At 38.8% G+C, this 14,167-nt stretch overlaps 1 protein-coding gene across 1 annotated transcript in view; it reads right to left on the bottom strand.

Annotated features, from left to right (window-relative positions):
• GADL1 (glutamate decarboxylase like 1) overlaps positions 1–14,167 on the bottom strand; it is a 187,735-nt gene that overhangs the window by 129,737 nt on the left and 43,831 nt on the right. The window contains exon 3 of the mRNA XM_018562972.1: positions 9,616–9,742. Within this exon, the coding sequence (XP_018418474.1) occupies positions 9,616–9,742 (127 nt within the window). The remainder of the gene's footprint in view (positions 1–9,615; positions 9,743–14,167) is intronic.

Here is a 14,167-nt window from a genome sequence, read left to right as displayed (position 1 = left end):
TAGCCGACTGCGAAGTCAGCCCAGTTCTCCAGGAAACCAAATCCTTCCTTCTGACACCAGCTCCGGAGCCACTTGTTAAGCTCCCTCAACTCGCGCTGTCTGTCCGGAGTGGCTCTTGGCACCGGTAGTATCTCTGAGAAAACTACCGTGGAGGTCCTTTCCTTCAGCCTAGCACCTAGGTCTCTGAACTCCCTTTTTAGGACACTCCAGTTTCCTCCTATTTTGTCATTGGTGCCGATGTGCACCATGACAACGGGGTCGTGCCCAACCCCATCTAGTAATCTGTCAATTCGTTCCGCAATGTGTCGAACACGTGCCCTCGGCAGGCAGCACACTGTTCGACACTTACGGTTCCGATGACAGATTACCCTGTCAGTCCGCCTGATGATGGAGTCTCCTACCACCAGGATCTGCCTCTCCTGACCCTCCATCCTGCTCCCGTCCTCGCCGGAGCAGTCACTCCCCCTCCGGGTAGAAGATGCGTCCTGCTCCAGCAGAGTCCCCCCTGAACTGATGTCCCCAACATCCTGCAACTTGGCAAATTTATTGGGGTGAATCAGATCAGGGCTGACCTCTCTAGCACTCTTCCCCCTCCCCCGCCTTCTAACAGTAACCCAGCTACCCACCTCTGGATCCCGCTCCTCCAACCCCCCCTCTTCAGCCTGACCCCACTCCATGACAGCCTGGTGCGTTAAGTCCAGACTCTTTTCCATGGTTACCTGGTGACTCACTGTGATGCTGAGCTCAGGGAGAAGCTGCGAAAATCACTGAGGCAGGGATGGGTAGAAATGTTCAATGTTCAGGGATAGTACACTCCTGAGTCAAGGAGAATACAATGTATGCAGATATAGATATAGTATGAAAGACCAATTTCAGACACAATGGGATTGATTTACTAAAGGCAAATAAACTATTCACTGTGGAAGGGAATTTGAACTTTGCAAGGGAACTTTCCCCTTAGCTTAGTGAATGTGGTGACATTTTACTTTGGAATAATATCCAATCATGAGCAAGGAAACAAAAAAACAGTATGTTTGCTTGCACATAATTGGATGATAGAGGTCAGTAGCGCTTAACTTTATTTAATAAGGAAAGAGGAAATTCCCTTGCAAAGTGAACAACCTATTTGTCTTTAGTAAACTGTGTTGTACACTAGGATTGGGCAAGCAATGGTTTTTGAAGGGCAATTAAGTTATGGAAGACACATACATGGGTAAACTGCACTGTTGAACTAGGGATGGGAGCACCGTGTGATTTCTAAGGTTACTGTGATGCTGAGTCAGGAATAGAATAACTGAGATTTTCTGGTACAATGTACTGCCCAGCCAAAGAGTAGATCACAGGGAATGTTTAATTTGTATGTTTATCTTTTACTTTTTTACTAATCAACAAAAGGCACACCTTTGCCACTACTGTATATCTAAAAAGGTTTACATCACAAACCCTGAGTTGAAACAAGATTTTTAATCTTTTAACACACATTTAACCCACAGTCAGTCACAAATAATAATAATACTGCTACACAAAATCTGCTTGGATTCACGTTTACATAATAGATGATAGATTTGCTTTATTTTATTATGTTTAAGTCATACAGTATGTGTCACACATGTATTAAAGTTAACCCCTTCATGACTGAGGCCCTTTTTTCATTTTTTGCACCCATGTTATATTCCACATTTTAGGCCTGAAAATGACGTAAAACCCCCCAACATTATATATTTTCTGAATGCCAAGACCCTATAGAATAAAATGGTGGTAGTTGAAAATTTTTTCAGAAGCGATCTGGCGACAGGTAAGTCGCCAGGATCGCTTCTGTTGTAAAGCCGACAGTCGGCTCTACAAGTTTAAACAGACTCCCGGCGGCAAAAGTCGCCGGGAGTCTGTTTAAACAGCCCCGATGCTGGCGACGTACACTGTACGTCGTCAGTCACGAAGGGGTTAAAATATATTGATTTTGTTTAGTTTCCTTTTTTGTAAGGTTGTAGTTTATTGTGTTTATTGCGTTGTCATATCCTCTTCCAATCTGTATAAAATATTAATTTAACACATAAACATTTAATTCACTATGTTTCCTCTCTATGTTTCCTCACTATGTTTCCTTTTCACAGTAAGTTGAGTTATCTATTTTGAAAGACCAGCACAATATTAAGCTTCTCCTGCAGATGGGAGATTCCTTCATCTATGCATGGGTTTGTAAATTGGAATGTTGTAGGTCTTGTCACGGAAAACTCTGTGCACAACCTAATAGGAAAACAATCTCCCTGAAACTAGTCTCATACTCTTCATCTGCTGTCTGTAAGTGGTATATATGAAATAAGAATAAGCTATATTTATACTTAGAATTTACTTTTGCTTATGTAATAGTGGTGCTCTTAAATTAACAGGGTTGGAGAAGGCAGGCAAAGTGAACAATCTAGGACAAAATAGCTGAACTGGAAAGTGAGCTGAATTGGAGATTTTTTCCAGATCAGCCATTTTGGCCTAGATTGTTCACTTCTCCTGCCTTCTCCAAAGGCTTCAACCTTTAGTGAATAACCCTGTAAATCATGTACTGGTCAATTCACAGTTTGATGAGTAATTGCCATTAGTAAATGTCATGCCAGAATAAAAGTCAGAAAGCTAAGACTGAAATTTAGCAAACTGTACACAAATAAACAACATGCTTTTGAGCATTTAAGAATAGCTCTTTAAGGTTCAGATGATTGAAAGTAGTCAGATAAAAGCACAGGCTGTCATGTTTCCAATTAACCTTGTCATGCAAAAAGCTATGCTTCTTACATTAACTTCCATCTACATCACTCAGACTGTCCACAAAGGGGTCAGAGTTCTTTATTAGCCAAATTGTGAATGACATTGCGTCTAAGGTTTTATACTCCAATTCACTGATTTGTTATGTTTAAGAAAAATAAAAACACAAATTGAATTATTTTGCCTCTGAAAGTGGTAAGCGGAAACTGCTTCTGGAGAAATATGCTCAATATTTCAGCTTGTTATAAAAGCAGACCTTTCAGCTCCTGGCATGTAAATTCTAATAATGCAGCTTTAAAGCTGCACACATTTATAAATTTAGTGGCACACATACACTGAATTCATACAGATCTAAAGCTGCACTTTCATACTTTATTTAAGTGAAAGGTTCACAGAATTTACTTTGTTTACATTCTCCTGTGAGCATGTGATCATTTATTGTCAATTTACTTTGCCATTATCACGGGATAGGCAAACAAAGAGCAATTTATCCTCTGCTCCACCTAAGACACTTCTGTAGAACACTTAAAAAAAACTAATTGTTGAAAGCAAACGGTTAACATAAGGTATGTCACTTGCATATGGGTTTTTTCCACCTACACTGACTGGCACTAATCAAGTTTTTCCATGTTTTTTGTTGTTGTAATAAAATATTCTTATGCTTATTTTTTATTATGATAAGTGCTTTGAGTCCCCAGGAAGAAAAGTCTTAAATAATTATTACTATGGGGATTTACTATAACTGGAGCAGACAGAATCTGGAGCAGCTGTGCGTGCAACCAATCAGCTTCTATCTTCACCTTGTTCAATTAAGCTTTGAGAATGAAAGCTAGAAGCTCATTGGTTTCCATACACAGATGATCCAGATTATGCGCAAACTGTTGTCACTATATGAACTCTGTATAACATAAATAATAACCCTCCCTTTTAGATTGTAAGCCCTCACGGGCAGTGCCCTCCTTACCATCTCGTCTTGAATTGTATTGTAATGTCTTCCTTATATTGTAAAGCGCTGCACAAACTGTTGGCCCTATATAAATTCTGTATAATAATAATAATAATATCTGCTCAAGTTTTAGGAAATTTCCCTCAATGCTTTCAGGGTGTGATTTGCAGAGTTATTTCAGATAGTGATTGCCTAAAATAATTATCAATAATAAAACAAAGTTATGACTTTGTTTTAAAAGTCTGATTAAAGCTGGAATTAAGAAAATCATTTGGCTGAGCAAATAGCAATGGCAAAACAAAGGAGTATTGGGACATAATTGTCTAAATGAACAGTATACACACTATTTGACTTGTATCAGTTGTAGGAGTCATAGAATTGTTGCTCTACAGTTCTGTAGTATACAATTAGTGTTATACAATAAAGGTAGTACACAATGAATGTAGCACTTAGTTGCTTATTTCCTTAGAGACTGTTACTGAGCCTGTTTTGTCTTGAGAATTAATTAAGATATTAAATCAAAACAAAATCATGGCATAAATGGCAGCAGAGTTTTCTGTGCATAATATAATGCATGGAATGCTGGCATTATCAATATATGAATAATTCATACACCAGTAAACTAGCCTTATTTTTCAGGGCCAATAATATAAGTTAAGATAAAGGCTTCTTCGCGTTTTAACGATGATAGTCAAAACAAGCATCAGAAACAACATTATCATAAGTCTTGACCTTGAACTGTGATTATGCAAACACATTGTATCATGCCATCAACTTTTAATTTAACAAGCAAACTTAAAATAATGCAGTATTCTGTTACCACAATAGGCTTGATTTAATGCTCTTCCTCGGTGAACATCTGTAGTGGAATGGCAATTTTTACATTTTCTACAGTAGTTAATAGTTAGTAAGAATAGAACATTCATAATTAGGGGAGCAAGATACAACACAATAAACTTTGGATCATTTGCTCTCTGTGCTCAGCTCTGTTACTTTGGCCCAAAATTTCAATCATTGGGCACAGCTGCTTCCAGAATGGGATAATGTAAGCATTCTGTAACAGGGATTTGGTTAGCGGTTATGTTAGTTTAGTGTGAGAGTGTGAGAGAAAGGTTTTATGCGTGGATTGTGCATATCTGTTCACTGTTGGCACGCACCAAATGAATTAAAATTATTGGGCTGCAGTAGGCAAAACAATTGCAGCAAAGAAGTACATGAAAAATTTTTTCAATCTTGTTCCACCAACATGCTTGGTAGATTGTACATTTTGGCATTTGATTTCACATGTGAATGAGCAAGGCAGGGGCGTCCCGAGCCCCGGTGTCACCCAGAGCGGAGACCAGGTGACACCCCGCCGTGACATCATCGCGCATCTGTGGCCATCTTATTGACACCTGCCGGCGGCCATCTTGGTGATGGATGCCGGCTGGGAGAGGAGGGGGAGATGGACGCCGGCAGGGAGAGTATGCCGCCATGTCCCCTCCTCTCTCCTGACACTGTCGGGCTCTCGGTCCATGACCAAGTGCCCTACTTTTCAGACAGGGTGACACCCAAATGACTGCCGCACCCCCGCCCCTTACTTGTGATGCCACTGGAGCAAGACATGCTAGGGGTGGCATTAGAATGAATCGAACTGAAGTGAGACTCCAATAAAGACACATGTTTTTTGCATGATTCAGCAATATGTATAAAAGTGTGTGATTGTGCATGTGTTGTTGCGATGCACAGGTGTGATAAGAAGGTTAGGGTTAAAATAGAAGTGTGGCCAGGCTCTTGACATTAAGTTATCTAGATATTCTTATCAAGAACTTACAAGTGTTTTAAAGCAAGCAGGGGATTAAATGACAGCTATAGCACTTTTGTAGCTCCGTACGACGTACGTCCTTGGCAGCGAAAGGGTTAAACAAATAGCACTGGATTGAAAATGTATATGCAAAAGCTTTTGATCCTGACAATACATGGGCTACAAATGGACAATTGTGACAATACCTGCACAACTCACATTTATTAGTGGCAGTACCTAGACAACAGACTGGCCATTGTTACAATACACAGCCAACAAACAGGCAATTGGTACAATATGCAGTCATTATGCAGAAAATCATTACAATAGATGGGCAAGAAATGGATAATTGTTACAATATGTGGGCAACAAATAGGAAATTGTTGCAATAAAAGGACAATGATAATAATCTTCACAATAAATAAAAGCCTAATCTGCCTCTCCATCTTCCCTTACCAACCATACAGCAGCAAGCTGTAGTTTGAAAGTGTATTTCCACTTTTGCAGCCAAATTGGTATATCACCTATTTTATATTTGTTACATGTTCCAATTCATAGAGGATAAGCTAAATAAAAAAAAATGCTTCTTACAGTTCAAATTACTTTTGTACAAATATTTTTATTAAGGAAAAACAAGAACAGAAATACATTCCATCCAGTTTAAATTACTTTTACTTGAGTTTGGGTTTCTTGGCTTCTTAAGGGTTAACATTTCTACTTGCTTCTCCTTTTTTGTAATGTTAGGAGAGGTTGTGAGGAGTCTTGTGTTAGAAGTCTGCACCAATATACAGTATAAGTACATTTTTAGTCATGCCTTGCAAAAGGAATATACTTTTTGGTGCGATACCCCCTAAAACTCACCATACAATCCCCAACAAAGTGGACTTACACTTTAAGTTACATAAAAAATTAAATAATAATGAAATGTGTTTGATTACAAGTAGTATACAGATATTCCTCACTTTACGACTTACCTGCTTTGCAACCACTCGCAGCTCTCCGACCTTACGCGCGGGAAGGTGGCAGCGGCAGTGCGACGTCTCGCCGGCGGAAGTGCTGTACTCCGTTCTCCACTGCAGGTCCCGGTAAGTATTTTATTGCCCGATTTACAGTACACTGTACAGTACTGTACATCTGCAACACTATACAGTACTGTACTAAAGCAGTACAATACTGTATACAGTTCCCCGCTTAAAGACCAATTCACTTAACGACCTGGTCGTAGGAACGGAACTCGGCCGTTAAGTGAGGAATACCTGTATGTATTTAAACCAGTCATATATTTTGTAACTGTAATCTCTTGGACAGCAAGATTTAGACTGATGGCAGGAGGGTTGGCCAATAAGGATGCTAATGCTGTGCATGGTGCATTTAACATTGAGAATATGCTTACATATGAGGAGGCATCATAAATTCAGTGTGTTGTTAGTCCTTTTTTTAATTAGCAGATGGGGAGTGGATCCTTGATCAACCTGTATTGCTTCAAAGCATTAAAGTGAGGTCACTGGTCCGCCTAAGTTTTCTGGCAGGTGTCCTTGGGTCACAAGGCCAGCTTAACAGAATTTTTAAAAATCCAATAGTGGTTAAAACAATACATGCATGTATGTGTTTTAGCTGTGCATGTAGCTGTGCTTGTATAGTATTCAGCTTTAATTCTTGCCTGAGCAGAATTATACTATTCTATTTATTGAATTGCATTCCTGCAGAATGTTATGACATTCAATGATACACAATATAGAATCCAACTTGATCATTATCAGCCAAGGAAAACTCAAATATTGCATTCACAACATGCTACAATTTATTTAGTATGGTTTCCATGCGACAGATTAATTTTCTTCTGTAAGAACATAGCACCATCTCATTAGCAAAGTTAATATAGCCTGTCATTGCTTCAGGGGCAGTGTTAAAGAGAAGATGTTTAAGTCTCTGAAGCTGAGGGACAGGCATTTTCCTAATGTGTATTTGTGTAGGAATGTCTTCATGCAGGCGTTGTGTAAATAGACACAGCCTCCTAAATAGCTAAATTGCAGTAAATACTTCTGCTTAATGCTTAAAGGGAATGTATGGAGTTTTTGTGTATATTTTCCTTATTACGGTCAGGTCTAAAAAAAAACATTAAAAATTTACTTTTAGATGGGGAATTATGAAATATTGCCTATTAATATTTAGGCTCTAATTTTGTGTTGAAGGTGTGACTCTAAGCTCCATTCATATATTTTCCAGGGGTATCCATACCTATTTTGATGAAAAAAGGGTATTTCTGCTTTTGCAGCCAAATTGGGATAGCACCTATTTTATAATTGTTACGTGTTGCTCATTTGAATAGCATAACTGCCTTTTCTAATTGCTGCTTGCACAATACATGTGCTATTCTGAAAGGAAAATTGTTCTCTGTACTAAGCTTTGCTCTGGAATTGCAGGGTGGCTGTGCAGGTAATGTTATCATAATTAAACCGGTCTGTACTCTGCTGGTAGATTTAATTATTAATTGTAAAATAGATTTGAACAATGTCTGTCCTAACAAAGTGTTAAGGATCTAGAGACATTGGGGGAGATTTATCAAAACTGGAGCAGGCAAAATCTGGAGCAGCTGTTTGTGGCAACCAATTAGCTTATCTCTTCAGTTTGTCCAGTGAAGATTTTAAAATGAAAGATAGAAGCTGATTGATTACCGTGCACAGCTGCTCCAGATATTGTCTGCTGCAGTTTTGATAAATTCCCTTCATTGTATGTTAATAAGGAGAAGCTTAGTATCTCTGTAGTTTTGCTATGAGGACATCCAGAGTTTCCTTTAACTTGGAGATTGAGAGACAACCTTGCAAATGTCTGATACACAGAGACATCTAAAAGGTAAGGATTATATATATCTATATATATATATACACACGCAGTATTGCAGTGTGCAATGATACCTTTCTTATTGGACTAACAAAATATATAAAAGACAAGCTTTCGAGAGTGAACCTCTCTTCTTCAGGTCAGAAGCAATACTACTGTGTATTGCTTCTGACCTGAAGAAGAGAGGTTCACTCTCGAAAGCTTGTCTGATAGACTCTAATGATAGACTCTAATGTTTGTTTCAAGATAAAATCTACCTTGTTTTTCTCTTTTATATTGCAACCTAATCAATCTGCTTGCATATTGGCCAGCCACAGAACAATATTTGTGACTATTGACTCTCAGATAAAACACTGTAATTTTTATTGCAAGATAAAACCTGCCTTGCTTCTCCCTCCTTTATTGTGACCTAACCAAGCTGTTTAAATACTGTCCACTCACTGAACAATATTTGTGGCTATTATCGCTCAAATAATACACTCTACTGTTAATTGTAAGAAAACACTTGCCTGATCTTTCCCTCTTATATTGCAGTATAACCAATCTGTTTACAGTGTACAAATGTTCTATATGGGAAAAAAAGGCTTACAGGGATTTTGGATTTTGACACTTTGCCTATTCAGGAAAATATGCAACCTCTTTTCAATGTTTTGCTCTGGTTGAGACCTCACAATTACTAATTTCTTATGGGTACAAGAGTGCATATGATCTCCTCTCAGCATGCAGTGCTTAGGTCTAAGCAGCCAATCTCCAGGCCTGAACACCTTCAAGTAGGGAAGGTGAAGATGTCCCATGTATACTCCATGTGGATATGGAGATTGCACAGGGTTTAGACTGAAGCTCAAATGGAGGAGTGGAGTGGTGGGGAACTGTGAAGAAAGTAAGTATGGGGGGGGTGCTAATAGCCCAAAAGAAAAACGTTATTGTTCTCTGTTGTTCACCACCACCACCATATATTACTACCTATCCTTTGCTCTCTCTCGTCACTCTATTTCACACCAGGAAATACCCAGCACTTTCAGGTATAGAAGAGCATGCAACTCACCCATGTGACAGCTCTGGGCTACTCAGCACTGCTACAGAGGAGTCCATAGCCCAGTGTGAGCTATAATTTCACTAACTTGTAGCTAATGCAAGGCTTTATTTTTACTCATGCTGGCTGAATGGGGCAAATTTATTTTTATTAAAAAGGCTGGGGCAACTATGTTTGAAATATTATACATTCTGGTTTTACCAAAAGTGTTAACTTAAATTGCAGTGGAATGAAATGCTTAAAATGAAAAGAAAAACCTACTTGTTTTGACACTATATTTAATAGTATTTTGACACAGTTGCAGGAGTTTCTGATGAGGCTCTCCAATGTCTCTGATGTTTACATCCAGAAGCTTTTTAAGTTGTTCAGGGTCTTTCCATTCACAAACCTAAAAACCACAGTTTAACAATATTATTGTAAATATGTGTACAAATATCAATTATATAAATATGTGTTATGCAAATAAAATATAATTAAAGTAGATGTAAACCAGAACTGGATGAGGTTTAGTTTGCAGTAGCACTGCATATAATAATTGACATTTTCTTCATCCTTTGTTGCCTAATAGCACTTACAACCTACTGCAGACTCATTGCAGCCCCTTTCTGTCTACATGCATACACCCCAGCAACTTCTGCACATACAGGTCTATTCACTAAAGGGTGAAGAGTTTGGAGAAGGCAGGAGAAGTAAACAATCTAGGACAAAATAGCCGATTTGGAAAAATTCTCCAATTTAGCTCACTTTCCAGTTCAGCTATGTTGTCCTAGATTGTTCCCTTCTCCTGCCTTCTCCAAACTCTTCACCCTTTTGTGAATAGACCCCATAATTTCTGATGGCAGGTGGTCTGATGGTAACACTAGTGACATATGCTTGTGTAATATGTATTAGTATGGTCACTTGTAGTCTCCATTGGAAGAGTGCATGACAGGGTAACAACAAAGGAGTACAATTAGGAGACAGAGACAAAGCATTGTAAACTCCACACCAGGCATCTGAACAAAGTTCTTCATGACAAGATCACTAGATATTATTTTGATGAAAGCTACAGATTTAAATATATTGAAAATTAGATTTGAAACATTACCATGTCCATGTTTATATAAAATTTTGTGGGGTTCATATATACTTTAAACTTAACTATGTTTTTATGAAAAGAATATAAAAAATAATAAAAAGCTGAATTCCTTTGATATGGTAAAAAGCATTGTTCAAAAGCAATCAGCATTTATTTTCAATTGTTTTGTCCCCACCGATGCAAAGAAAGATAAAATCTGCTTTCACATTGCACAAAATCATTGTTTTTCCCTGTGTCTTAATTACTAAGCCTGTGTATCTCTTACTTTGGGCAAATGGAGTCGAGGAAATAGTTAATGTAACTCATAAAGCAAAAGACATTTCTAAAGCCTATGTGAATTATCCATCTTTCTGCAATGTTGCACAAAGCCATTAAACAAACTAGTAAACTGTAAAACTTGCCTGGAGGAAGCTGAGGAGCAAAGAAAAATCACTGTAACACATCACAATTTGTGAAGAAAATAATTGACTGATGACAGCACAGTATTGGTTATCTATGTGCTAAAAATAAAATGGTCACATATTTGATGCAGTTTCTAATAGAAACCACCAACTTAATTAAAGCGTAAGGTGATTGTAACAGTAATTACTGCAGATGGGACTTTAAAAACATAATGCGCAATACCTGACTTCAATGGTACCAACTGTCCACATAAAACAATCCAAATTCACTTTTAGAAAAATAAGCCTTTCACTAAAAAAATACTGTTTTATGTAGCTTCAAACAATTTTGAAGACATTTTTGGTCATTTGTGACTATACATTTTGGTCAAGCATGTTATACTGTATTTGTAAATGGCACACTATTTTGGCTGTCTTTTTTAAAGTAGAAATCCAAGTGGATATGTTTTTGTGAATTATGTTGTGAAAAAAGTGAGTTCTATTGCTGTTTATCCCAATGGTGGCTCTCATACAGAGAACAGATAGTGTCAGTTATTCATCCCTCCTCTCCCCTTGTTTATTCAAATTACACCTTGTATTCTGTGAATGGTTCACAGAACTCCTTGTATACTACAAGGAGTTCGGTGAATGGACAAGTGAAAATCACACTTCTCTGCTGCTGGCTCTATTTTCTGGCATGAATTAAAGTATAATGTTTACAGTACACAGCAGAGATCTGGACATAGGATAGACAGCAATAGAGGTCTCACCACAATTCACAGATCAACATTCAGAGACACATTTTTATCTCTGCATGGAGTTCTACTTTAAAAGATCAGCCAATCTATTTATCTAGATTCAAGTCAACAGCACTCTACCTCCTCTAAACCTGAGAACAGAAATATACAATTTTGCAGCTTACTTGTTCTTAGATGTGGTGTTTGCTCGAGTTGCAATTTTTAAGGCAGAGTACATTTTCTTCCAGTGCAGAATAATACCCGTTGATCCTGCTAGAAACCAAGTGTCCATGTAACTTCCTGTGCAATTAACTAAAATTACAAACATTTTCAACCTTCCCAGTTCTTTATTTTATTTTATAAAAATGTTGAGAAGGGAGTTGTTTGTATTCCAAAGTTAGGAGAGAGACCTAGGGTGACAACTCTGCTTCTCTATAGATACAGTACAGTGAGCAAGGTATGTCAGCCTAGGACAGGAAATGTTTTACTGGCAGGATCACCTGGTGAAAACAAAACAAGTCTGGAAAAAGGATACATATCTAGCTACCATATCAACAGATTGATAAGCTGCAAAATATTAAATTTTTGTTCTTGGATTTAGATACTCCTAAGGTTTGTTTAAGCGGCTCATCAGTGTCCACATCCTGTTGTTGCAGCACAGTGGCGTAGTGGCTAGCACTTCAGCCTGGCAGTCCCGGTCCCCAGTCCGAATTCCGTTCAGGGCACTATCTGCAAGCTGCATGTTGACCTTGTGCTTATGTGGTTTACTTCCAAAGATGATGGAAGATTAATTTGTTCCTGTCTAAATCGGCCCTAGTATGCATGTGAGGTAGGGACCTTAGATTGTAAGCTCCTTGAGGGCAGGGAATGATGTGAATGTGCAATGTGTAAAGCACTGCTTAAAATTGTTTGGCGCTATATAAATACCTATAATAAATATTTCTACTATGATGCAGCTATAATGTACTAATGTATGATGTATTAAACCAATCAGGTGTAGCTAAATGTACTGGGTAGAGTAAGTAAGCCTACTGAAAATTTATTGAAACTGTCTTTAAGGGGCCCCACACTGATCTATGTAGCCTCAGTCAGGATACAGGTATTATAGCCATGCCTGACATGACCATCAGATAACTGTTGTGGGCAGTCAAGCTCTATTTATTGGTGGGGCACCTAAACCTGTTTATGCATCATTGTGCAGTTAAGTCTGCAGTTAAGTATATTCAGTAAAGTACATTTTATATTGTAAGCAGATATCAATTTCATGCACTATGATCACACAAACCTGTGTAACAATACAGGGGACTCTATAAAAGTATTATAGCTGTTCATACCTCTAGCCCTGGCAATGGGAACGCTCCTCTGGGAGCACCAGAGCTTAAAACACTGTACTAGCCCTTGGAAGGTGGTGCAGTGTAAGCTACTTATTACTCACATTTATAGTAATGAATAACATTTATAAAGTTGCTGCAGAAGAGAGGACAAGGGCAGAATCTAGGTATTAAACCTTCTTTAAAGAGGTTATATTCAGAAATCTTAGTTTCTTTGCATTAGAAAGGGTTCTAGAGGTAAGGTTAGATTACAATTTGTCTTTAACATTTAACTAAAAATAGCAACATTAGTAGCATACAGTATATGCTAATGATAATTTTCTCTACTGTGGTTATATCTACTATACAATAGAGGGTCCTCTTGGGTTTAGCCAAGCAAAATAATAATAAAAAAGCCACCTCATACCAAGATAGCAGGACTGGCAAACTTTACGTTTTACTGCTAATCCAGTGGCTGGACCAAATCTTGTGCTGTTATCAAACCTTAACCACAGGGTGCCCAAATAAATTTTGCCCAGAACTTTGTTTCCAGTCCAGCAAAATGTGCTAGCTGTTTTTACATGATTACTTTGACAAATAGGCAGTCTGTTGACTCTCTTTTATTGCAAGCCTAAAAGTGTAGTTCTACACTTGTGTAGTTTGTTATGTAGTTCCATTCACACAGCATACTTAAAAAGTAGGGATGCACCGATACAGAGTATTTGGGCGAGTACTCGAACTTGCCCAAATGCTCAATACTTATCCTGATACCAGAACTTCCAGTCAGAGGGAGATTTCCTCTGACCGGCAATGCTGCAAAGGAACATGGAGCCGGGACTCAGGCAATGACTGGCAGCATGGCTTCCTGATGAGCTGGGAAGCCGGCTTCATGCTGTTTGGCCAGGAAGCCTTAGAGGTTCTAGACGGTCGGGGGTTTGCGGTGCTGATGTTCATCAGTTTATACACTGTCATAATTGATTTGGTGTGGATTTCAATAAAAGCCTGGAGTATTTGAACTTTTTGCAAGTGTGGTCTGTTTGTATACTACTATGGGGTCTATTCACAAAGCTGCCGAAGGATCTGGCCGTAGCTTCGGCCGATCCTTCGGCTAGCTTCGGCCCCAGGACCCCTTCGGTTCAGTAGAACCGAGGGGGTGCTGTACGGGCTATTCACAATAGCCCGTACAGCTCCCGATCATTGGCGAGCGGCTCAGTCGAGCTGATTGCATATGCATCGGCTTGGCCGAGCCGCGCTAAAAGCCGAAGCTGTCCGAGCGGTCTGCTTCTGACAGCTGGGCGGAGCCAGCCG

This window comes from Nanorana parkeri, unplaced genomic scaffold, assembly GCF_000935625.1.
Source record: "Nanorana parkeri isolate BGI_ZX_2015 unplaced genomic scaffold, ASM93562v1 scaffold618, whole genome shotgun sequence".
NCBI lineage: Eukaryota > Metazoa > Chordata > Amphibia > Anura > Dicroglossidae > Nanorana > Nanorana parkeri.
This window is presented reverse-complemented; position numbering and strand designations above follow the sequence as displayed.